The sequence below is a fragment of the Carettochelys insculpta genome, chromosome 11, assembly GCF_033958435.1.
Source record: "Carettochelys insculpta isolate YL-2023 chromosome 11, ASM3395843v1, whole genome shotgun sequence".
NCBI lineage: Eukaryota > Metazoa > Chordata > Testudines > Carettochelyidae > Carettochelys > Carettochelys insculpta.
In genome coordinates, this window is record NC_134147.1 from 1,171,022 (window position 1) to 1,192,730 (window position 21,709).

The following is a 21,709-nucleotide window of genomic DNA, read 5'->3' on the forward strand; positions in this document are numbered from 1 at the left end:
GGCTCCTGACGGCTCTGGCCCCTCCCAGCTCCCGGCCTGTCTCTTCCCCAAAAGGGTACCGACCGCCTCCTGGCCACTGTCCCACGGGGGGCTCAGATGGGCCACGTTTAGCCGGTTGGCATTGGACAGGGATGGGGGCGTGCGAACACCTGCTGCTCACTGGGCCCAGTCCTGGAACAGCAAGCCTGAGCCGTCCTCTCCGCCTGCCTTTGGCAAGGGGGGCTGCACTCAGCCCGCCCACCGCGTAACACACTCGCGGACCTAGCACCCCTTGGGAGGAGCGGAGCAGCCCCCTGCAGCTGTTGCCTGAGGCGCTCTGTGGACGCCGGCGCAGTCCCTGTACACGCTGCCCTCCTGCCGGACATCGAAAGGCAGCACCAAAGCCGTAACAGCTAGAAACCCGCTGGAGACAAACCACTGAGAGCTCGGAAACCGGTCTGTCTGTGCCCGTTAGACTGGGGGCGAAGGCCAGGCTGGGACACCTGCCCCCTGCACACCCCTCCTGCTCGCCTCCGGGGCTGGAGTTAAAGCAGGGTTGCTGTTTCGGGAGGCACAGAAGTGGGACGCCAAGGGCGGAGCAGGCCTGTGGGGTGCCCTTGCAGATGAAAAGCGCAGGCTTCAGATCGGGGATTGGATCGTGTGGGACGTGAAGGCTAGGCCTGACCCTGGGACCAGCTCACTTGGGTTCAGCTCCCAGCTGCGGTTCGCTCCATGTGAATGTGGGTCTGGCCTCGTGCCTCTGGCCCTGCTGCAAAGAGTAACTGTACCTCGTAGAGCGCGTCAGGGCTCTCAACATGGCACAGTCCTTCGTGCATTTCCTTCACACGGCCGTGAGGCCAGGCAGGACCAGCTTCCCCATTGCACGGAGACTAAGTGACTTGCCCAGGGTCAGCGGGTAGCCTGTGACAGCAGGGAGCTCACCACAGGCCTCGCATGTCTGAGGCGACTACCCTAGCATGGGGTTCAGGCCTGCGGCTCAGCCTTTTGGAGAGCGAGAGGCGCTGCAGTACACAGGTAATGGGACGAGGTGCCCACAACAGCTGGACACCTGCCAGGGAGCTGGTCCTGCAATGCCAGCTGTATTCCCAATGCAACATTAACCTGCCAGGTCTTGGCATTTCTGGCCCCTTTAATATTCATGTGCTAGCAAAGACAAGTAACTGCGGTCAGACGGGAGCGCTGGGAGCAGAGTGCTTTCTCTGTCTCTCTCCCCCTCCATCTCCGGGTGTCTGTCCACGTCCCTCCCTCGCTCCCCTCTGCACGCCCGTCTGCTCTCAGCCATGTTTACCAGAGGAGCCCTCCAGTGACGCAGCCTGGGAAGGCTGCCCTTCTCTGGCCAGAGCCTCCCACGCCGTAACTCAGCAGCGGGAGGCACCGCCCAGGCTGCATTTGCAGGCGGCAGGAGCCCAGGCCTCTGAGCCCTGAAGGCTGAGGTTCAAGGCAGCCTGTGAAACATGCAGGGAAGACGTGATTTTCAGTTACACTGCGCAGACCCTGGAGGCCAGACCTCCCTCTGTGGCAGCAGCTGCTCCCACCAGTCTGCTCCCCCGTGCCCCAGCCCCGCACGGTGTTTGCGTAACAGGACAGCCGAGAGCTCCCTGTGTGACGAGGCCCTTCGTGCTTGGGGGTGTGCACCGTGAGAGGGAAGGACAGCGTCCAAGGCCCAGACAAATCCCTCCCCCCAGTTTGTGCCTCCCCTGGGGACTGCCACCCCTCCCAGTGCCCCAGGGAGGCATCTCCTCTGAGTCCAGGGGGACTGGCAGGACGGGGCGGGGGGATCTTACAGCTGCCCGCAGCTACCGCGAGGGGACAGGACAGGACAGGACAGGACACAGGGGCCTCCCACAGCTATCGCACGTTCTCCTTGTCAGGGGCTAGGCGTGGCCGCAGACTAGCATGCAGCGTTGGCTCGGCCAGGCCCACCACTGACCCCAAGTGGCTGCGTGGGATCAGTGGCACCGGGGGGCATTAAGCCCACAATTTGCTCTGGGGTGCAGCGTTGCAAGTCCCGATGCTGGGGACGGCCACTGACCACGGTGGACCACCGCAAGGCACTGTGCGGGAACAGGCTATAAGCCAACGCTGGCCGCAACCCCTCCGTGCTCTGCCCCTCTGCTGCCCCCACGCGGCAGTCTAGGGCCATAAACCCGGGTCTGCTGTGCAGCCCCTTCCTCTGGCACTTCACTCCGAGGGGCCGGTTTCCCACTCGCCCCAGACCAGGAGCCGGGGCTGCTGCAGCTGTGGACACGGACCAGCTGCTGAGCTGACCGGCAGGCAGCCCATGTTCAGGGTGTGGGCCAGACCCAGGGGATACCTGGGATGGGAGAGGCCAGCACTGACTGAGACCTGGGGGCGACCCCTCCTGGCCTGGGGGACCCAGTGGCTCTGGCTAACCCGGGGGGGGGGGGGGGGGGCTCTTCCTTTTGGCGCCATCAGGTTTGTTCTTCCTATCCAGGTGCTTGCTGCGAAGCCTGGCCCTGGAAGGGGCTGCGGGATGCGTGGAGCTGGGGGAAGCTGGGGGTCGGCAGGGAGGGACCAGTGATGGAGAAGAGGGGGCCGCTGCCAGAGGAAGCAGGTGCCCTAGGAGCCCAGTGCAGGCTGAGCGCCCACTGCTCCCCTGACCCCCACGGAGGCAGCTAGCAAAGGCGTCCCCCAACCGGAGCAAGGAGCCACCAGCACAGGGGGAGCAGGACAGATTGGGGTGGGGCAGAGAAGCAGGAGGTGAGGTAGAAATGCCAGCTGCAGGCTGCAGAGGGGAACGTGTCCCAGGGTGGGGTAGCCCCTCGATGGCAGGGGTCTCCCCAGGGCTGGGTCATAGCCCCAGGCCACTTCGGACACAGACGTCCTCTCCAACCGGCTAGTCAGTCAGTTACCCTTCCCCCACACTCTGGGATGGGGTCCTGCCTCCTACGGCCCTGTCACCCTCCGCACTGCACACGAACACGGAGGCGGGCAGGACCTGCCCCGACTGGAGCTGGTAGCGCCCAGGGTGTGGCTGGCACAGCGCCGTGGGGGTCCCCGGCCCACTGCCGTCAGTAGGTCTGTGGCGTCAGGATGAAGAGTCGCTCCTCTTCCCGGCGGATCCACTTCATGAGCTTGTTGACGGCGGCGACGGCGGCTGCCTTGGTCCCCAGGGGGCTGTAGCAGACGTAGAGCTCGAAGGCGTTGGTCACCTGGCGAGAGACGGCAGCAAATCGCGCTCGGTGCCTGGGCCAAGCAGCCTCCCGCTGGCGCCAGCACAGTGCCGAGGGTGCTAAGTGGGCGAGGGGCACCAGGCCTTGGGCAGCATCATGCCGGCTCCTGTCTCCCCCTCCCGTGCCACGGGGAAGGCAGCCCCGCTGCCCGAGGCTGAGGGTCATGAGACGGGGGATGGAGTAGCCACGCCAGCGCCCTAGGGGTGGGATCTGGGTCGTGGGCTCAGCTGAGAGAAGCGACACGACTGTGCTCACGAGCTAATTCCCGGGCCAAAGTCCGGGAAGGACATTGCCTCTTGGCAGCAATTCTCAGTTCTGCTTATGAACGTGTAGAACCAGCTCCTGGGGCTGGAAGGGACCTCGGGAGCTCATCGAGTCCAGCCCCCTGCCCCCAGCAGGACCAACCCCCACTAAGTCATCCCAGCCAGGACCTTGTCCAGCCGGCACTTAACAACCTCCAGGGATGGAGAACCCACCACCCCTCTAGGCAGCGCATTCCCGTGCTTCCCCACCCGCCCGGGGAAGCAGATTTTCCCAATATCCAACCTACAACTCCCACTCTTCAACTTCAGACCATCGCTCCTTGTTCTGCTGCCCGTCACCACTGGGAACAGCCTCTCCCTGTCCTCTCTGGGCTCCCCCTGCGGGTAGCTGAAGACAGCTGTCAAATCGCCCCTCACTCTTCTCTCCCGCAGACTGACTACGCCCCTGGACGCGGGGCAGCTGATGGGAGGGGAAAGGCTCTTACCCACGCCAGCAGGTTCTCCCTGGGGCCCGTGAAGTAGACGTGCTTCAGGGGACGGGAGGAGGTGTGGGCGCGGCTGTGCAGGTACTGGTACAGCTCCAGGAGCCGCTGGTGCTCCTCCGTGCTGGCGTAGGGAGCCTCCATCTCTGGGCTGGAAGAACAAGCTGCCCGTTGACGAGGCCCCGGCTCCGTAACCCAAGCAGGGTGAGCGCGCACGCCAGAGCGAGGGAATGCCTGGTCCCAGGGCGGCCGCGGGGGACACGGAGCTAGAGGGCAGCATGGACAGCTGACCCGTGCACACGGGGTCAGAGCAAAGGTCCATATTGCCCAGGGTCCCCAGCGGGAGCGAACAGAGCCGGGAACCATCCAGTGACACCTCCCCAGGCGCCCATTCCCAGCATTTGGCACTCAGAGGCTGGGGACACCCTCCCTTCCCAGCCTGGCTAATGGCCATCAGTGGCCCCATCCCGCACGAACCTCTCTAGTTCCGGCCCTAGCGTGTGGCTTCGAAGCAAGGCCAGCTGTGAGCACAAGCGGCAACTCGGGCGACCATGAGACTGGCCCAGGCACCTACTCGCTGGCCAGTCCCTGGTGCCAGCCTCGTGGTGGCCAGGACGCAGCCCTGGCTGGCACTGACTGGCCTGGCCACAAAGCACCCCAGGGACTCATCCTGACTGGGCACGGTGCCCCGTGACAGAGGCCACACCTGCCTTGACGCTCACCTGGTGAAGAGGCCCGAGCTCTTGGATTTGTAGATGAAGTGCCTGAGGTCTGGGATCCCCACCTGGGAGGCGCTGTAGAAGGGGCTGCGCAGCGCCTCCTGCAGGGCGTGGGCCACGCCGCGCCTGCGCAGGCGCTCCTGGAACCGGCGCTTGCAGTCGGACACAGTGAAGAAGTCCTCGCGGTTGGCGGAGACCAGGAGCAGGCACAGGTCCGTGTCCGGCTCCAGGTAGGAGATGTGGGTGTGGAAGAAGCTGCTAGAGTTGAACTTGGGCAGGCAGATGGGAGTCCAGGCCTCGCCCTCCCGGAAGGAGGAGGAGGAGCTGATGAGGTTGAAGAGCAAGTGCAGGTCAATGGGGTGCAGGACCTGGTCCTTCCTCCTCACCAGAGACACCAGCTGGTTCCTGGCGATCAGGATGGAGAACACCAGGCTCTTGGCCCGGGCCTGCTGGAGGCAGGAGCTCACGGTGTCCCGGAGCCCCGCGGCCATGGGCAGGCAGCGTGCGGCGCCCATCAGGAAGCTGGGGTCGCGAGCCATCAGGTCCAGCAGGTTGTCGGTGATGCGCTCAGAGCCTGCCAGCAGCCTACGCAGGTCGTAGTTCTGCTTCTGCTGGAAGAGGTGGTGGAGCTGCGTCCAGGTGAGCAGGCTGAGGATCTGGTAGTAGATGTAGAGGAGCTCGTGGGCAATCTCCTGCTCCGACTGCCGCGTCCGGGCCACGGCCACCAGCACCAGGGGGCTCCGGCGAACAAAGACCACCTTGTAGCCGTCTGCCCAGCATGGGAGGAAGAGGGAGGGACCCGTGAGCCCAGGGCAGTGTGCTGGCAGGGCGCCCGAGTGGCGCTGGGAGGTCAGCAGACGAGGCTGCATCGACGGGAACTGCAGTGACATCGCACAGGCAGGGCTGAGGAACACCACCTCCCTGAGCGATGGCAGCTAGGTCTGCCGCCACCCTGGCTGTGCCTCCGCCAGGAGCTGGGTCGCTGCCGCTCCAGCGCTTGGGGGCGGGCTTCCCCCCCACGATGCAGCCAGTTGACAACCTTTCTGTGCCGATCTGGCCTGAGGCGCACGGGCGGCTGTCCCACACCCCTCCAGCAATGCAGTGCTCCTGGACCTAGCCGGGAAGGGCAGCGCAGCCCCGCCCCTGCCCTGTGTCAGTGTGAGGGGGCCAGAGCCTGGGGCTTTCCTATGCCCCTCCTAGGGAGATGCCACGGCAGGCCGCGGGTCTCCTCCTCTGCCCCCCTTGGTAAGCACCTCCCAACGCCCCTGGTTTCACAGCACCGGGACGCTGCAGTCGCACATGCAGTCTTGGGAACTGGGCTTGCAAATCAGGCAGCCGTGTGTGCAGGCGTGGGGCCCGGGTATGCCCGGGGGCATGGGGCCAGCGCCTGCCCTGCTCCCAGGGTAGCAGCAAGCACCCGTCCCAGCCAGCCAATGCTCCAGCCGCTCTGTGCAGCAGTCATCAGACGAGCATCACCTCTAAAGCCCTGCCAGCCCCCCGCGTGGCCCCTGCCAGGGATGGTACCTGCGTGGATGGACCTGATAGCGTTCTTCCCTGCCTCCACGAAGGACACCAGGGCCATCACCACGCCCATGGTGCTGGAGAGCGCCTCCTCGGAGCCGTAGCGGGAATACACGGGCTTGCCTGCCTCGCTCAGCACAAACACGTGCTTCTGATGCATGCGCCAGGCCTCCATGGTCACGTCCTCGTCCTCCTCCGACCGCGCCGAGTCCCTCCGGGCTGTCTGCGGGCAGAGATCCAGCTTGTCCTCCTGGCTCGGCCTCATCTCCTCCTCCAGGTCCCGTGCCACGCCTGTCAGCTGCGTGCTCAGCTCGCTGAAGTCCTTGCTGATCTGCTCCATGCGGCTCTGGTCTGCCTGCTCCCCTTGCCCGGCCTTGGCACTCCTGCATGCAACCTCTCCGTCCTCGGGGCTGGTCAGGTCCTCGTAGGACTGGGTGTGAGCAAACATTGCTCCCTCCTGGCCTGCCCCTGCAAACCAAGACACCACAGATGTGGCTTCTCCCCGCCAGGGCCGCCCGGCTGCTCCGGAACAAGCTAGGACAGGCGGCCGGAGGCAGGGGAGAAATGAGCTTGAGCAGGCGAGGCGGGGTCAGCGACAGAGGGGAACCCACGCCACCACCGCAGGACCCAGAACAACAGGCCAGCTCTTGCGTCTGTGCCCAAGAGCGTCAGCCCCCCGCAGGGAGAGGCCAATCCCTCAGCCTCTGGGCCCCATCCTGCGCCCGGCCCCGTCTCTGTAGAGCCTGCAAACGCTCTGTTCCCTTCTCCTCGTTGCTAACGCTTCAGCTAGAGCATTGCAGGACTAGCCGGGGCGATGTCTCTGGGGAAAGCTCCAGGGGACAGCTGGCCCCATGGGTGGTGACTGGTCCCTGGGGACTGGGCGTGCCCCGAACGTGGTGGGGCGAGCGACCGCGCATGGCCCTGTTGAGGTGCCAGGCAGACTGTACCAGCTGTGCACACGTTCACCTTTGAGACGGGCTCGGTGAAAACTGACCAGACCCCCCGCCCCCGCTTGGGGTGTCTGTCCTGAGCATGACAGCCTGCCCGGCACTCAGCACTTGTGGTCCTGAGCCACTCCCCCCGCCTGCGGCACCGGGCTGGGGCCTGCGGCCCCTCTCATCTCTGCTATGGAGCAGGGGGGCACTTCCGTCTGGCCTGGGGAGGCTGGCAGCCTGCCAAGGCCATGCAGAGCTGTGGTGCTTCCATGCCTAACAGAGGGGCCTGGGCACGGGCAGGGGAACCCCCAGGCTCTGTGCCTGCACCTGAGCCAATGCCTGGGCCGGGGGCTGCTGAAGGGAGCTTGGCCCGGCCCAGCCCCACAGAGAGCAGAGGGGATGTGTGTGTCTGAGCAGACCAGAGCACCCAGCCAGCTAGCCAGGGCCGGCACAGCATGGCCCTAGAGGGGCTCCTGCCCAGTGGGCACAGCCCCAGTGGGGCGGCCCATAACAGCCCTTGTGTCTCTGGAGCTCAAGGCCTTTCAGGGCCCGTGCTGTGCTGGGGCAGAACAATGGCCCCACTGCTTCTTGTTAAGGAGAGCAGGGTAGTAGGGTGCGGTCCCCCCTATAAATCCCTGGCGGGGGGAAGGGGAGAGCTCCCCACCACCCATCCCCCACCCAGCTTGCCACGCGGCTGGTTCCCTCGCCCCAGCCGGCCCCCGATTACGTCTCCCAGAGGAATTCGCGCTGCGGGCCTGGTCGGGGACCAGGCCTGCAGGTGGGGTGGCCATGCCGGCGTGGGTCTGTCGTGAGAGCAGCACCAGGCAGGGAGCTGGAGCGGGCGGGTCAGTCCCGACCCCGCAGCAGCTTGGCACTCCTCCCCCCACGGTGCCCGGGCCACTCAATGCACACGCTGCCCGGCCCTCGGCTGCTCAGTGCCACAGCTCGGGAAGGGGACGGTGTTTTCGGCTGGAGCAACTGTGGAATGCCTCACCTGGCTCTGTGCCCTGCACCAGCCCTGGCGTGGGGCTCTCTGACCTCTCCGCGTGTTGCCCGTCCGCTGGCACCAAGCACTCGCTGGGCACTTCCCAGCCTTTCCTCTCGTCAACATCAGCCGCCATGGCTCAGGGCTGGCAGGGACCTGCACGTAAAGGAGACGGTCAGCCAGCGGCTCTCTCACGGCTTCTCCATGGCACAAAACAGGGCTACTGACGGCCCCAGACTGGGGGTCCTCCCCGTAAGGCACCAAACCCGTCACACCGAGCACCTCTGGCACCACCGTGGCCACCCAAGCAAATGCCCCCACTCCAGCGTCCCTTGTGCCACAGCCCGTCCCCTCCTCACGCCGCCAGAGGTTCTGGAAACCAATCGCACCAAATCGGCAGAGCAGCAGCCGCATCCCAGGTCAACGAGTCCTTAGAGCTCGCCCACAGAGCGCGCTGGGCCCATCCTCCGGGCTCTGAAATCGCAAGGGTCACGACAAAACGGAGGCTGGATCGGGCGAGAGTAAAATCACTGCAGCGATCCCGCTCCCCGCGCCCCTGGCAGAGCTCTTGGTGCCGGCTGCAGCAGATGGAGCAGGCTGCTCTCTTACAAGTCCCTGGAGTGCCTCCTTTGCCAGGGAGGCTCAGGGTGCCCTGGGCAGGGGATGGCACTGACACAGGGGACTGGCCGTGTCCAAGGGCATTGCTTGCATGGCTTTTCGCTAGCCCGCGCAGCGGCCAGCGGCGCTCCTTGGCACTGGTTCCGTGCCTGAGAGCGGGGAATCCCCAGCCTGGGGCTGGAAGTGGCCCTGCTGCTGAGCCTCTCAGCCGTGGCCCCTGAAACCTCCTGTGTCACAGGGAGCCGGTGCCTCACTGGGCCAGCAGGGGCACGCGTGGAGGTGCTCCAGGGCTTGGCTCTCACCAGGAAGGACTACCCACTCTCTGGGTGGGGAGCGATAGGCATCCTGTCTGTGCCCACCCCGGCCCCAAACCCCCCATTAGCACCAACCCACCACTGTGAAGACACACCACATGGCTACTGAAGACACTCGATCCCTGCAAGGTGCAGCCCCTGCTCAGAAGAGTCAGAGTCTAGTCCTGACTCGGCTGCTTGGTCACTGCCTCAGTTTCCCAACCTGTAAAATGGGGCTTTTAGGCTGCCCTCCTTTGTCACTCGCTTGGAGCTGTAAACGAACGCGTTTTAGTGCTCGGCTTGGCACCGCTGCTTGAAGAAATACCTGAAGGCATATCAGCAGGAAACCTGATATAAATCAAAGCCTTTTTTGGTGATTTAAATCAATTATTTAAATTGCTTTGATTTAATTCAACCCACCCTAGTCTCAGCCCGGACGCCAGCTCGCTGGTCCCCTTCCGACTTGTCGTCCTGCACTTGGGGTGAATTCACCTCAGTGCCATGAGTGAATCGCCAGCACTCACGCCACACCGGAGTCCTGTGCTACTGGCTCTTGCGCTGGATGGGACGGCTGCAGCGTTCCTTGTAAGCTGAGTGCTCGGGCAGCTGCCCAGGAGAGAGTCAGGTGCCACCCAGCTGATTCGCAGAGTGCCCAGGGCCGGCAGCCTGTGTTTGTATTGGTGGTGCACATCCTCCCCTAGCTCAGTGCACAGAACAAAATTTATTCTGCCCACGGATGGGAAGAATGAGGGACCCCGGCTGGCGTGGCCTTTGCATAGCCTCAGCTTCCCGTGCAGTCGGTCGGAGCATGTGCTTGACGCCGATGAAGCACAGAAACGAGAAGGAGTGGCCGCGACAGCTGAACAAGACCAATACTTAGCTCTTATCAAGCGCTGGTCATCGGTAGATCTCAAAGCCCTTTGCACTGAGCACCTTGCCCAGACTTGCAGAAGGGCTCTGCGGGGCTAGGAAACTTTCCTCTGCCCCAGCAGAAGTTGGCCCAATAAGAGATACGGCCTCGCCCAGCCTGGCTCTCTCATCTGCTGCGACCGACAGGGCTACAACAGCACTGCACGCTCAGGAGAGACAGACGGACGCTGCTCCTCTCTCCAAACCACATGCGTTTCAGGAACTGGCAAAGGGAACCGAAAGCACAGTGGGACCCGAAGGCAGGAACCTGACCTAGGCCTCGCCCTGGGGCTTCAGTTCCTGCCAGGGTGGTAGGTCAGCTGCCCTTGTGCAGTCTGAGCGCTGCAGTCTGGCACCATCTCCCAGCCTTAAACGCTGTCGGCAAAGACGAGCGAGCGTTCAGGGCGCCGCGCTGCTTCTGCAACCGTGGCTTGCACAATGCTTGGCCCAGCTCAGGAACCTGCATGCACCTGGGCTGCGTTCGCGGGTAGCAAGATGTCAGCTACCACAGGGTGAGCTGTGACCTCAGATCCTGGACGATTTCCCACTCTTCTTAAGTGCAGCCGCTTGTAAGGGTCAGTCTCTGTGTACGTCCTCCATTCTGCTCACCTTGCCTTGGACTAGCACTACCTGAAGGCATCTTACAGCTGTCATTCTGTTTAATGAGTTACAGGTCTGAGGAGCATGGCATTGACTCTGGGGCAATACACAGCTAACCAAACAAACTTTTGTCCTGCTCAGTCTCCTCCTCCTACTGACAGCCCTCTTCCCGCCTTCACCCCGAGCTCTTTGCAGCCAAGCCAAAGGCGGGAAGTGAAAGGCAGCACTTGATGAGTATCAAGGTAACAAGATACGTTGGTTGTATATATATATTTTTCCATACACCCATGTTGATTGGCGTTAATTCACCTTGCTTAATTTCTTTTTAATCAAGTCCCACATCAGTTGCTCCGTTCTCTGGCCCAGCATCTACGTCAGGGGAACAGGCCTGTAATTACCCAAGTCAGTTTTAAAGATCAGCACAATATTAGCATTCTTCCATTCATCTGGAGTTTCCCTAATGCGCCTAGATTTACTTTTTACAAATTAATATTGACAGGCCAGAGAGTACTTGGCCAGCTCTTTTAAAACTCATGGCTACAAGTCTCATCTGCTGATTTTAAAATGTCTGACTTTAGCGGCTGCTGTTCACCATCCGTCAGAGAAACTAGTGAGATGGAAAGAGCTAGTGACCTAGTGATGGACCCATAAAATCTCTTTCTCCCTCTACACAGAGCACCAGTATTTATTCAACATGGCTCCCACAATTACTGAGTCGATCCAGTGGGTCTGTCCCACGAAAGCTCACCTAATAAATTATCTGGTTAGTCTTTAAAGTGCTGCTTGACTGCTTTTTTGTTTTGAGTCCATCCAGTGACAGATCAAGACCATTGCCAGGGTGTTTTTGGGCCCAATGTGTTTTTAAAAACATAGCGTCCCTAACTCTGCCAGACATAACTGTCTCATGTCCTTTGTCTTCCCCTATCAGGTTCTACAATTCCCAGCGCCTGATTATATTCATTATATCAGCTTCCCTTCTCTTCCATTTGTTGTGATTTTTTTAGCTGCCCTCGCTTCCCCTCTAAACAAGGCTGGCTTTTTTAACCGGCTGGGCTTTTCTCCTCAGTTTTGCCTTTCTGGGCATCTGCTTGCAAGGGGGGCTCTTAAACGCCTCCCTGCTAGCAAAACAAAACAGCAGCTACTCCAGAGCTGAACAAGTAGGCCTGTCCCATGAAAGCTCATCACCTAATAGGTTAGCTTGTTAGCCTGTAAAGTGCTGCAGGATGGCTGGTTTGGTCTGTTGGAACACAGACTGACCCAGCCACCTCTCTGTCCTCATCAGCTGTCACATTTGCCTGATTACCTTCGTCCCCTCAGCTGATCTTGTGGAGCGTTGTGACTACAGCCCTATTAAAGCGCAAAGGGGACCGTACTTCATACCAGAGGGGAGCCGCATTAGTCTGTGTCTGCAAACACAACGAGAAGTCTTGTGGCACCTTAGAGCCTAACAGATTTTTTGGAGCATAAGCTTCCGAGGGCAAAGACCCGCTTTGTCAGACGCGCGGAGACGAGGCAGTTCTTTGCCCACCAAAGCCTACGATCCAATAAATCTGTCAGTCTAGCAAATGCATTCAGGTCACGCTCATGTGTCCAACTTCCAGCGAATTTCACTTCTCTGTACAAGTGCAGCGCTGCTGGAGCGCCTCATGCAGCCCTGCGCTTGCTCGTGGGGGCTTCTGGTCTGCCAGGCAGCACACAAATGGGCCAGATTACTGGCCTGCACGGCTGCTGCCGCCAGCCACCCAGTCTTCAGCCCTCCCTAAGCTTGCCCCCTCCCCAGAGGGGTGTCTCGGCTGGTCCGGCCGACAGCTGCTGAGGGGGTGTGCGCCGCACACAGCTTAGGGGCTCTGGCGCACTGCCCGTGGGATCACCCCATGACGGCCCCAGGGACGGGGCACGGCCGTTTGGCCCGCGAGGGCGGTTCCCACCTGCGGCCGGCCGGTGGGCTGTGGGAAAGGGGCTACGGGGGAAGGTGTTGGCACCAGAGCCACTGCCACCGGAAATTCACGGTGCCAGCCACTGGCGCGGCCCGGTGCCCTGGGGTGCCCTAGCACACCGCCCGCTCTTTGGGCCTCAGCACCTGCCTGCTGGGCTGTCTCATCCTCCCACTGCCCAGCCTGCCCCCGAGCACCACCGACTGACGCCCAGCTCTGCGGGAGGGGCTGCCCTTGCCTGCCCCAGCGGCCCCTGCCCTGCTCCCCCCCAACCTCCCGGCCCCTGCACCCCACTTCCCCGTGCCCGCGGCGGGCTCTGCCTGCGACGGCCCCTCGCCCCCCAGCTGTCCCGAGAGGACGGCGGCGCCCGGGCCGCGAGGCAGGGACCCACCTGGGCGGCTCCGGGCGCGGCGCTCCGGGGCCCAGCCTTGCGCCGCGCCCCCGGCCCCTCGCAGCGAGCGCCGAGCAGGCCCTGGCCGCGCCTCCGTGTCCGTGTCCGTGTCCGCCCGGCCCTGCGCCCTGGCTGCCCGCCGGGGCCCTCCCCCAGGCGCCGGCAGCGCTGCGTGTGCGGCACAGACCCAGTGCTGGGCCAGCCCCACAGCGTCCCCTGCGCCCGGGCCGGCAGCGCTGCAGGGACTCGGTGCCCCCGGAGCGGGAAGAGAGGGGCCGAGTCCCACTCGTGCGGGGCAGGCGAGGAACCAGTGCGACACGAGGAGCTGCGTCTGCAAACGTGCGCCTGAGCTCGGCTCTGGGGGCTCTGGAGAGGCGGCGGAGCGCAGAGGAGGCCCGCTTGGTTAGCCAGAACTCCAGGGAAACCCAGCCACGCTCGGGGACTAGACAACACCACAGCAAATGCCGCGAGGTGCCGGCCAAGGCGAAGCTATGCACCCGGGAGCAAGTTAGGGCGCTGGCCATCGTTCAGGGGGCTAACTCAGCCCCATCCAGCCGGAGAGGGGCTCGGTCCCTCCTTAGGGCAGCTCAGTGGAGATGGGCCGCGCCAGGCAGCAAAGCAAAGTAGGTGTTAGTGCTGCAGTTCCGCGGCTGAGCTGGAAAAGAAAGGGAGGTTTCTCTCAGGTGGGGTCAAGTGTTTTGTTCGGCCTGAAGCTAAAGGTGCCTCTTTGTGATTCCCACGTTAAAATAAAACAAATACAGTTCGAAACAAAAATAATTGTGAGTAAAAAAATCGAAACGTTGCCTAGAAAGCGTCCAAACTTTTTGTTCTTACCAATTTTGTCTCCTCCCGCCTCTTCACCCACGACGACTCAGTAGATTTGGACACGAATTTGCAAAATGTTCCAGATGACCTAAAACTGCACTTTTTGGTGAGAAAAAACCATGAACAATTTTACCCTGCTGAAATCCTAAAGGGCTCAGAAGAATTGTCCTCTCACAGTGGGAAAGGAGGCTACAGAATTCATTGCCCTGGGGGTCATTGAGACGAAGAACTAAGGTGACGGCTGGATAGATGGATATTAAGCTTCTCCTCACTAGTGACAACACGCATTTCAGAAGAGGTATTTCGACTCAAGCCTGTCTCTGTGGGAGGCCAGGATGAGACAAAGGGGGAGGTCCCTTACCCCTCCTCTGCCACTGCCACTGCAGGATTCATACATTTTCTTCTGCAGCATGTGGTGGCAGCCCCAGAATCAGGAAACCCCCCTGACAGCCCTTGGCTTGGAGGCAGCCGACGGATTCGTTTGCTTGCAGACTTCCAGCGTTGCCCTCGCTCTGGCTAGCGATGGCAGTTCCCAGGTGTGTCTCCTGCAGTGTTTGCCACCCTCCAGCTGTCCAACACCCCCAGGCTGCCCCGCAAATGCAGGGATTCGCTTGCAGCCATCGTTTTTGTACTCTGCTTGCCTGGCTGCAACCAGGAAGGCTACAAACTCCCTGTCTTCAACTGGGCAGGGGCCCTGGGGCCCCCATGCTTCCAAGAGCTGGTGCTCCAGGGCACGAGCCAGTGGGAGGGCCTGGCTGGGGGCTGCAAGGCGGCACTGCCCCTGGTGCATACTGGGAAGTAATCTGCGCTGTTTGCTACTGCCTAGGGTGGTGCTTGGCCCCTCGTTCTGCGCTGAGCACTTGTGGGGGCCATGGCTCTGCTCAACAGCCTGTCCCAGGCCCCGCGCCGAGAACTACATCCCCCAGAATGCCCGTCTCTCCCCGGAGAAGCGGAAGCTGCTTCCTGACTCGCATCGCTCCCTGGGAGCTGTAGTCCGCAACAAAGCGCCCCTCGCGCAGCGGAAGCGGCGGGCGGGCTGCGCAGGGCATGCCGGGAGCGGTAGTGCGGCGGCGCCTCCGGACTCTATCTCCCATGGTACCACGGGGCGGCACTGCCCAGGAAGTTCCGGTTTCCTCTTGGCGCTGCAGCGGGCCTGGGGCGGCGGTTCCGTCGGTCACTGAGGTGAGGGGCGCGCGCTTTGTCGCGGAGCCGGGAGCCCCGAGACCCTTTGCGCGCTCCCGCCCGAGGGTGCGCGCGCGTGGCCGGCCCCGCCTCGCCCCGCCCCGCATCCGCCGGGCCCGGGCCCAGGCTCAGGCTCAGGCCCAGGCCCAGGCCCCGCCTGCCTTCCTGGTGGCGGGACACGCGGAGCGTGGGACGGGCGCTGGGTGCTGGAGGGGTCGGGCATGAGCGGGGGAGGGGCCCAGTGTGGGGGAGGGGGTCCAGCGTGGGGGGGTCGGGCATGAGCGGGGGAGGGGCCCAGTGTGGGGGGGTCGGGCGCGAGCGGGGGAGGGGCTTTGGGGTGGGGCGGGTTGTGGTTGGTCTCAGCTGGGCTGATGCGTGGGCTGGTGGTGGTGTTGGTCACTCGCTTTCAGCTGGGACTTGCTGCGTGTGTGGTGGGCTCAGCCCTGGAGGGGGTCGCAGCGTGCGGGGGGTGTGTGGCTGAGGGTAGACATTCCCTGGCTGTGATGCTTTGCAGTAAGATCTCAGTCTTGGGGAACTGAGGGCTTTGCCAGTCATAGAGTCGTACGCTCGCAGGGCTGGAAGGGACCTCAGGAGGTCAAGTCCAGTCCCCTGCCTAAAGCAGAACTGACCCCAACTAAATCATCCCAGTCGGGAATTTGTCACGCCAGGACTTAAAAACCTGAACCTGTATCTGTAAAGCATTCCAGTGCTTCGTCACTCTCCTGGGGAAATGGGTTTCCCTGATATCCACCCTGCACCTCTGCCTCTGTAACTTCAGACCATTGCTCCTTGTTCTGCCATCCGTCACCACTGAGAACAGCCTCTCTCCATCCTCTTTAGAGTTCCCCTTCAGGAAGTTGCAGTGTCTGGTTTCAGGGAGTTTGGTAATGCAGGGTCCTGTGCAGGAAGGTGTCATTTCTGGAGAGCCGTGGGGGAGTCCCAGCTGCTTTTTGTGGAGATGGAATGATGACAGGGTTCCTCTCTGTGCAGTGTTCCTAGGCAGGGTGCTGTTTAGTAAATGGCTGTGGAGCTTGAATCTTTCCATTCTGTGGATTCATAGTCCCGGCGGTGTTGGACCCGGGGCAGCACAGATAATTTTTAGTGTTCAGTGTGTGACTGCCAGGGCTGAGTGAAGAAAACATTAGGGTGTAGTAGTGGGCATGAGAGCGTGCAGTGAGGCTCGAATGTCGCCCTAGTGGTTGACAGTGTTGCCAGGGCAGTGGGAATGTGCTTCCCCGTTGTGCACGTAATGCTTGTTGTGTGATACCATAAATATGGGCGTTTCTGCAATCGTATGTTATACGTACGATGCTTGTTAGTACAGATTTAAGGTTTGTATCTTAGGTTACATGAAAACTTGTATCGTGGTTTTAAAATAGTCTGGGGTGTCAAACTTCCAGTCTGTGTGATGTGCTTCTGTAATAGATTAACATTGCAGAAGCTGTTTCATTCTGTATTTTTATGGATGTGAAAACAGGCTTTTGAATGTAACACAAGTTTCAGGTTAGCACAGCATTACAGTGGTCTAAAGATGTGCTGAGCTGCCTTGTCTACTTTCAGTATCCTCTTGTGCAAGGTACAGTCTTGTATGTATCAGGAAATTGTACTTTCAGATGACTAAATGATGAACTGAAAGGACTGGGACTGAAAAAGTCCAGTATTTTCTTTCCTGAACAATGCTGGGTGTAGCAGAAATTTTATACATAGCTTAATGCATAATTTGACATTGGATCTTTGTACAAACTTATAATCAGTAGTGGCACATAAGGCTCACATTGTTTCCCTTAACTCTGTAGCCCCAACCCCTAAGAGTAAATTGTTAACACATGATGCATGTGCACTAGGGGAAGGAGTTAACTTCTGCATTCACCAAAAATTCTGCATTTTTTTCAGTCTTGTGTAACTAATTCCAGCTGTAACTTTTTTTTTAATGTTGAGTTTTTTCTGCATATAATATGTACCTTATTGGACTGTGGTGGTGTAGCAGACATTTGAAAGCATGGAAACTAGGTTGCGGTTTGAAGAAACTTGTTCTGAAATTTCTCTCAGAATTCCAAGCCCGTCTTTATATTGCCTCCCTTACTATTGTTAGAACTTTGCTAATTGTTTGATGAAACAAACTGGCATCTTGTTAGTTTGTGAATTGTCTGTTCTGTACAGCTGTGTAACCTGCAGTTAACGCTTTTATGCTGTCAACAGTTCAAGGGGATCTCAGTTGAGTTTTGTGAGTTGGTGTTGGGATCTGTGGTCTGTACAGTCAAGACAGAGTATTACTTTTTTTTGGTGAAGCAGATGTGATATCTATAATTAGAGTTTTTATAATTTGTTGTTATAGTAATCTAAGGCCCTAAACAAGATCAGGTTCCATTTTGCCAGGTGCTGTACATATATGAAGAGGCAACCTTTACCCCGAATAGCTTGCTGTCTTTAAAAGAAAATGCCAAAGGGCTAGCGGGAACATAATCGGCTGTGGAAAAAAATTACCTGGTCTCTTATGAGGAGAGCATCATCTCTGAGCAGTAGTGGGCTAGAGTTGGGTATTTGGCCCAAAGTAGTTTTCTAAATGGTGGAGGGAGGGGGGAAATGTGAATGAAGGGTAATATGTGGAGAATATGGTTTTGGCTCCATGATGGAGGATGTTGAAGGCTGATTTCTAGCTTTCTATTCATGGATTGTGTCAGCAATGTTGGGGCTCTTGCATATACAGATGGCTCTTTTTATCTTTCCTGAGCAGAGGTTGAAATAGTAGCATGGCAGTGGGAGAGCTTGGAAAATTCCCTTCTTGTAGCCATGGTCGTAAAGTCTCTCAAAATCTGAACAGCAAGTAGAAAAGCCCTCACGCATATTTACCAAATGTTCAGATTTTTCTGAATGCATCATAAAGGCAAAAAGTAGAGAGATCCATTTAATTTGGTGCAAATTATCTTTCAATCCATCTGTGAGCTCTATAGGGTAATAAGGCAAAAAGTAACAGCCAATGTGGATTTGTTGCAGGTTGGTTCAACATGATTTAACCTTCCTCTTTGGCAGGATATTGGCCTAGTATGGGGGCAGGCAATTTTTGCTGTGGGGACATTCCATGAAATTTGGGAAGTTGAGGGGTTGGCTCCCAGCCCCCAGAAGTGGGGCTAGAGAGTGTGTGTATGGCACAGAGATTGGGAGAGCACTGCCTCTTTGAGAAGTACTCATCTGAATCACCATTCATAACTCCTACTGGAACAGCTCTCCTGTGTGTCCTCCTCCCCTCCTATAGCCCCAGTACTTATCTTGATTTTTATTAAGGTTTGTTACACTTAGTCTCGTGATATTTTCGTAAGCAAACTAAGGCAGTGTGGTCTCGATGAACTGATTATAAGGTGGGTGCACAACTGATTGAAAGACTATTCAAAGGCAAGTTATAAACGGTTCACTGTCAGGCTAGGAGGATGTGTCTGGGGGGGGGTCCTACAGACATCTGTTCTGTGTTTGCTGCTGTACAGTATTGTCATGAATGACTCAGACAGTGGAGTAGAGAGTACGCATATAAAATTTGCAGCTGGCCCCAAGGTGGTAGGGCTTGCTAGTACTTTGGAGGACAGGCTTAGAAATCAAATGGACCCTGACAAATTGGAGAATTGATCTGAAGTAAGCAAGATGAATTTCAGCAAAGACAAGTACAAAACAGTACAATTAGGCTGTGTCTACACTACAGACTTGTCAGTGGCACCAGTGTAACCCTGCAAGGTCTCCTGTGTGGCTGATCTATGCCATTGGGAAGGTTTCTCTTGCTGACCTAATGCTGTCCGTTCCAATGCTTCTGAATTGGTCAGGATGTGTTTTTTCACACCCTTGACCAGCAAAAGTGCTAGTGTAGACGAAGTATTAGGAAGAAAATACCAAATGCACAACTACAAAATGGGTAATAACTGGGTGGGGAGCCCTACCGCAGACAAGGATCAGGGCCATAGTGAACCAGCCCCATGATATAATTACAAAAAAGGCTAATCTCATTCTGGGGTGTTGTGAGCATTCCAGAGAGGACTCGTGGTTGTGAGGCACTTTGCTAGTTAGTGTGAGAAAGCCTTGTCAGAGCCTGCCAGCCCAGCTCCAGCAGCTGTGGGTGAATCTCACTGGGGTGTCTAACCTCTGGTCCCATGGACTCTTGCAATGTTTCCTGATCCGCTGCTTCTAAAGAGCCAGTGCTGCACTTAACTTGCAACACTTAGCTCTGTCTACGGTGAAACTAGAGTAGGTTTATTGCACAAAGCACTGAGCCTGAAGTAATAGTGACTAGAAGTACTCAAAAGGTTACATGTAAAATAAAATCATAATATGAATTCTAGAGTGTAGACTTCATTAACAAATAACCTCATGTCTAGTAAAGTGGGTCTGGGTGCTTATCTAAGCTCCTAGCACCCAGAGGCCCATCTCCCGCCACCAGCTAGTCTGTAAGTCTGAGACATATATGCTGTAAGTTTGCCTCATAGACATTAAGGTTAGAAGGGACCATGTCTGACTTTCCTGTATGTTGCAAGCTGCAGAATGTCACCCATTTACCCTTCGATAAACCCCTAATTTCTGGCTGAGATAAAGGTATCACATAATGATGTAAAGACTTAAAGTTGCATAGAAGCCACCATTTACACCTGTTTAAGCTAGCAGATGACCAATGCCCCAGCTTCAAAGGCTAAAACCTCCAAGGGTCTCTGCAGTCTGACAAAGCTTCTTGGTAAGGTTTCAGTATCTCTTTGCACACCAAGATCTACCAGACCAAGCCTTTGTCTCTATTCAGGAGCCGTATGCTGCTGCTGTTTCTTGTAATTTCCTTAGACTTCACAATCTCTCTGTTTGACCCATTCAGTATACACATAGTCATGGGCTACACAAATAGTTAGATACGGAGAAGTTGGCTATTTCTGCCTGAAACAAATATTTTTGCAGTATGTCAGCACCTCCTGGTGATCTGCCTTCACTCCAGGGCTCTAAGAACATACTGTTAAAGGTAAATATGCTTTAAATATTATCCATCTGTGCTATTTGCCACTATCCAGCCAAGGGGATCCCTGTAAAGCACTATGTATCCCCTGTGCCTTCCGCCAGTTGAGATCAAGGGGTCAGGTGTGTTAAGAGGAGTGTCATGCATAGGATACAGAAGGTAATTTGTCCTTTCTGGCTAGCATTGGTGAGACCTCAGCTGGAGCATTACATTCAGTTTTGATTGTCACAGAGCAAATGGATGCAGTGGAGAGAGTCCAGAGGAGAGCAACAAAAATGATAAAAGATTTAAAAAACCTGATCTACCAGGAAAAACTTTTAACAAGGGGTATGTTCAGTCTTGACAGTAGACTAAGGGGGACAAATCTGCAGGGGGACCTGAAAACAGGCTTCACGTGTATGAGATGCACTATGGAAATAACAGAGACAGCCGTGCTAGTCGATATACTATCAAAACAAAAAAGCAGTCAAGTAGCACTTTAAAGACTAACAAAATAATATATTAGGTGAGCTTTCGTGGGACAGACCCACTTCTTCAGACCATAGCCAGACCAAAACAGACTCAATATTTAAGGCACAGAGAACCAAACATAGTAATCAAGGTGGACAAATCAGAAAACAAAATTATCCAGGTGAGCAAATCAGAGAGTAGAGGGGCAGAAGGGAGGGGGGAGAGTCAAGAATTAGATTAAGCCAAGTATGCAAATGAACCCCTATAATGACCCAGAAAATTCCCATCCTGGTTCAAACCACGTGTTAATGTGTTGAATTTGGATATAAAAGAGAGTTCAGCAGTCTCTCTTTCAAGAGTGTTGTGAAAATTCCTCTTCAGTAAGATGCAAACTTTTAAGTAATTAACAGAATGGCCCACTCCTTTAAAATGCTGGTTGACTGGTTTGTGGATCCAGGAGTGTTTTCATGTCTGTTTTGTGCCCATTAACTCTTTGTCTAAGAGAGTTTGAAGTCTGTCCAATATACAAAGCATCTGGGCATTGTTGGCACATGATGGCATATATGATATTAGATGAGGAACATAAGACGGTGCCTAAAAAAGCCAAGAACAGAACACCACTGGTCATTATCTACAGCCCCCAACTCAAACCACTGCAACGCATTATTAAAGACCTACAACCTATCCTTGATCAGGACGCCACACTCCAGAAGGCCCTAGGTGACAGGCCTGTTCTCTCCGACAGACAGCCTCACAACCTAATGAGGATTCTTACCAACAACCACAGTCTATACCTCAGGAACACCAGTCCTGGGACTTTTCCTTGCAACAAAGCCCACTGCCAGCTTTGTCCACACATCTATTCTGGAGATACCATCAGTGGACCTAACCAGGTTAGTCACAGAATCACGGGCACATTCTCATGTTCCTCAACTAACATCATATATGCCATCATGTGCCAACAATGCCCAGATGCTTTGTATATTGGGCAGGCTTCAAACTGTGTGTGTGTGTGTGTTTCCTAAACTGGACTTGTGATTGTAAAAGGGCTGCTATGAGGGAATTCTGGAGAGACAAGAAGGAGGAGGCAATGTCTATCATTGGACTAGCATCCAGAGGTGAAACAAGCTTTTGAGTACCAAGAGCTCTTTGTCGGGTGCTGTGAGCTAAGTGGAGTAGTGATCAAAGGTTTAAACTGGTAAGCTGGGGACTGTTGTTTCTTGGAAGCCATGAATCAGCGAATACAGCAGCAGTCCTGCAGACTGGGGGCTGGCTGGGGTGGTGAACACTTTTTGGGTTGGGCTGCTCTGAGCTGCAGCCCCCTAAAACCCCTTTCTTAACCTGGTCCTGCTTCCCTCCCCATTGGGGAGTTGGCACTTGCCTCGCTGGAGGCAGGAGGGCTTGGGAGGGGGTCGGAGTCCTGAGCCTTGCTG

The 21,709-nt window shown here is 57.3% G+C and overlaps 2 protein-coding genes across 4 annotated transcripts in view; one reads left to right on the forward strand and one right to left on the reverse strand.

Annotated features, from left to right (window-relative positions):
- Nucleotides 1-849: 849 nt before the first annotated feature.
- MON1A (MON1 homolog A, secretory trafficking associated) lies at nt 850-13,112 on the reverse strand. 2 transcript variants are annotated; one of them, XM_075005062.1, is made up of 7 exons: nt 12,845-13,112; nt 8,489-8,605; nt 8,109-8,255; nt 6,183-6,647; nt 4,662-5,427; nt 3,943-4,090; nt 850-3,173 (listed from the first exon to the last, which is right to left on the reverse strand). In XM_075005062.1, the coding sequence occupies exons 3-7, from the start codon at nt 8,233-8,235 to the stop codon at nt 3,033-3,035; spliced, it is 1,647 nt and encodes a 548-aa protein (XP_074861163.1). In that variant the 5' UTR covers nt 8,236-8,255; nt 8,489-8,605; nt 12,845-13,112; the 3' UTR covers nt 850-3,032. The 2 variants fall into 2 exon arrangements, with proteins under 2 accessions (XP_074861163.1, XP_074861162.1); XM_075005061.1 differs by lacking the exon at nt 8,489-8,605 and having other exon boundaries at nt 851-3,173.
- A 1,072-nt stretch (nt 13,113-14,184) lies between these two features.
- The window catches only part of RBM6 (RNA binding motif protein 6), a 96,726-nt gene continuing 89,201 nt past the window's right edge, over nt 14,185-21,709 (forward strand). Inside the window, exon 1 of one of the 2 annotated variants that reach the window (XM_075006016.1) lies at nt 14,185-14,205. In XM_075006016.1, the coding sequence (XP_074862117.1) occupies nt 14,192-14,205 (14 nt within the window). In that variant the 5' untranslated portion in view covers nt 14,185-14,191. Of the gene's footprint in view, nt 14,206-14,775; nt 14,852-21,709 lie in introns of those variants that run through there. The other variant, XM_075006014.1, reaches the window with a different exon arrangement.

Coding starts and splice junctions, on each gene's coding strand:
- MON1A (XM_075005062.1), bottom strand. CDS start 8,235: ATGGCGGCTGATGTTGACGAGAGGAAAGGCTGGGAAGTGCCCAGCGAG. Junction 6,648..8,108: donor GGTGCAGGGCACAGAGCCAG/GTGAGGCATTCC, acceptor CTTGGTTTGCAG/GGGCAGGCCAGGAGGGAGCA. Junction 5,428..6,182: donor TATCAGGTCCATCCACGCAG/GTACCATCCCTG, acceptor CATGCTGGGCAG/ACGGCTACAAGGTGGTCTTT.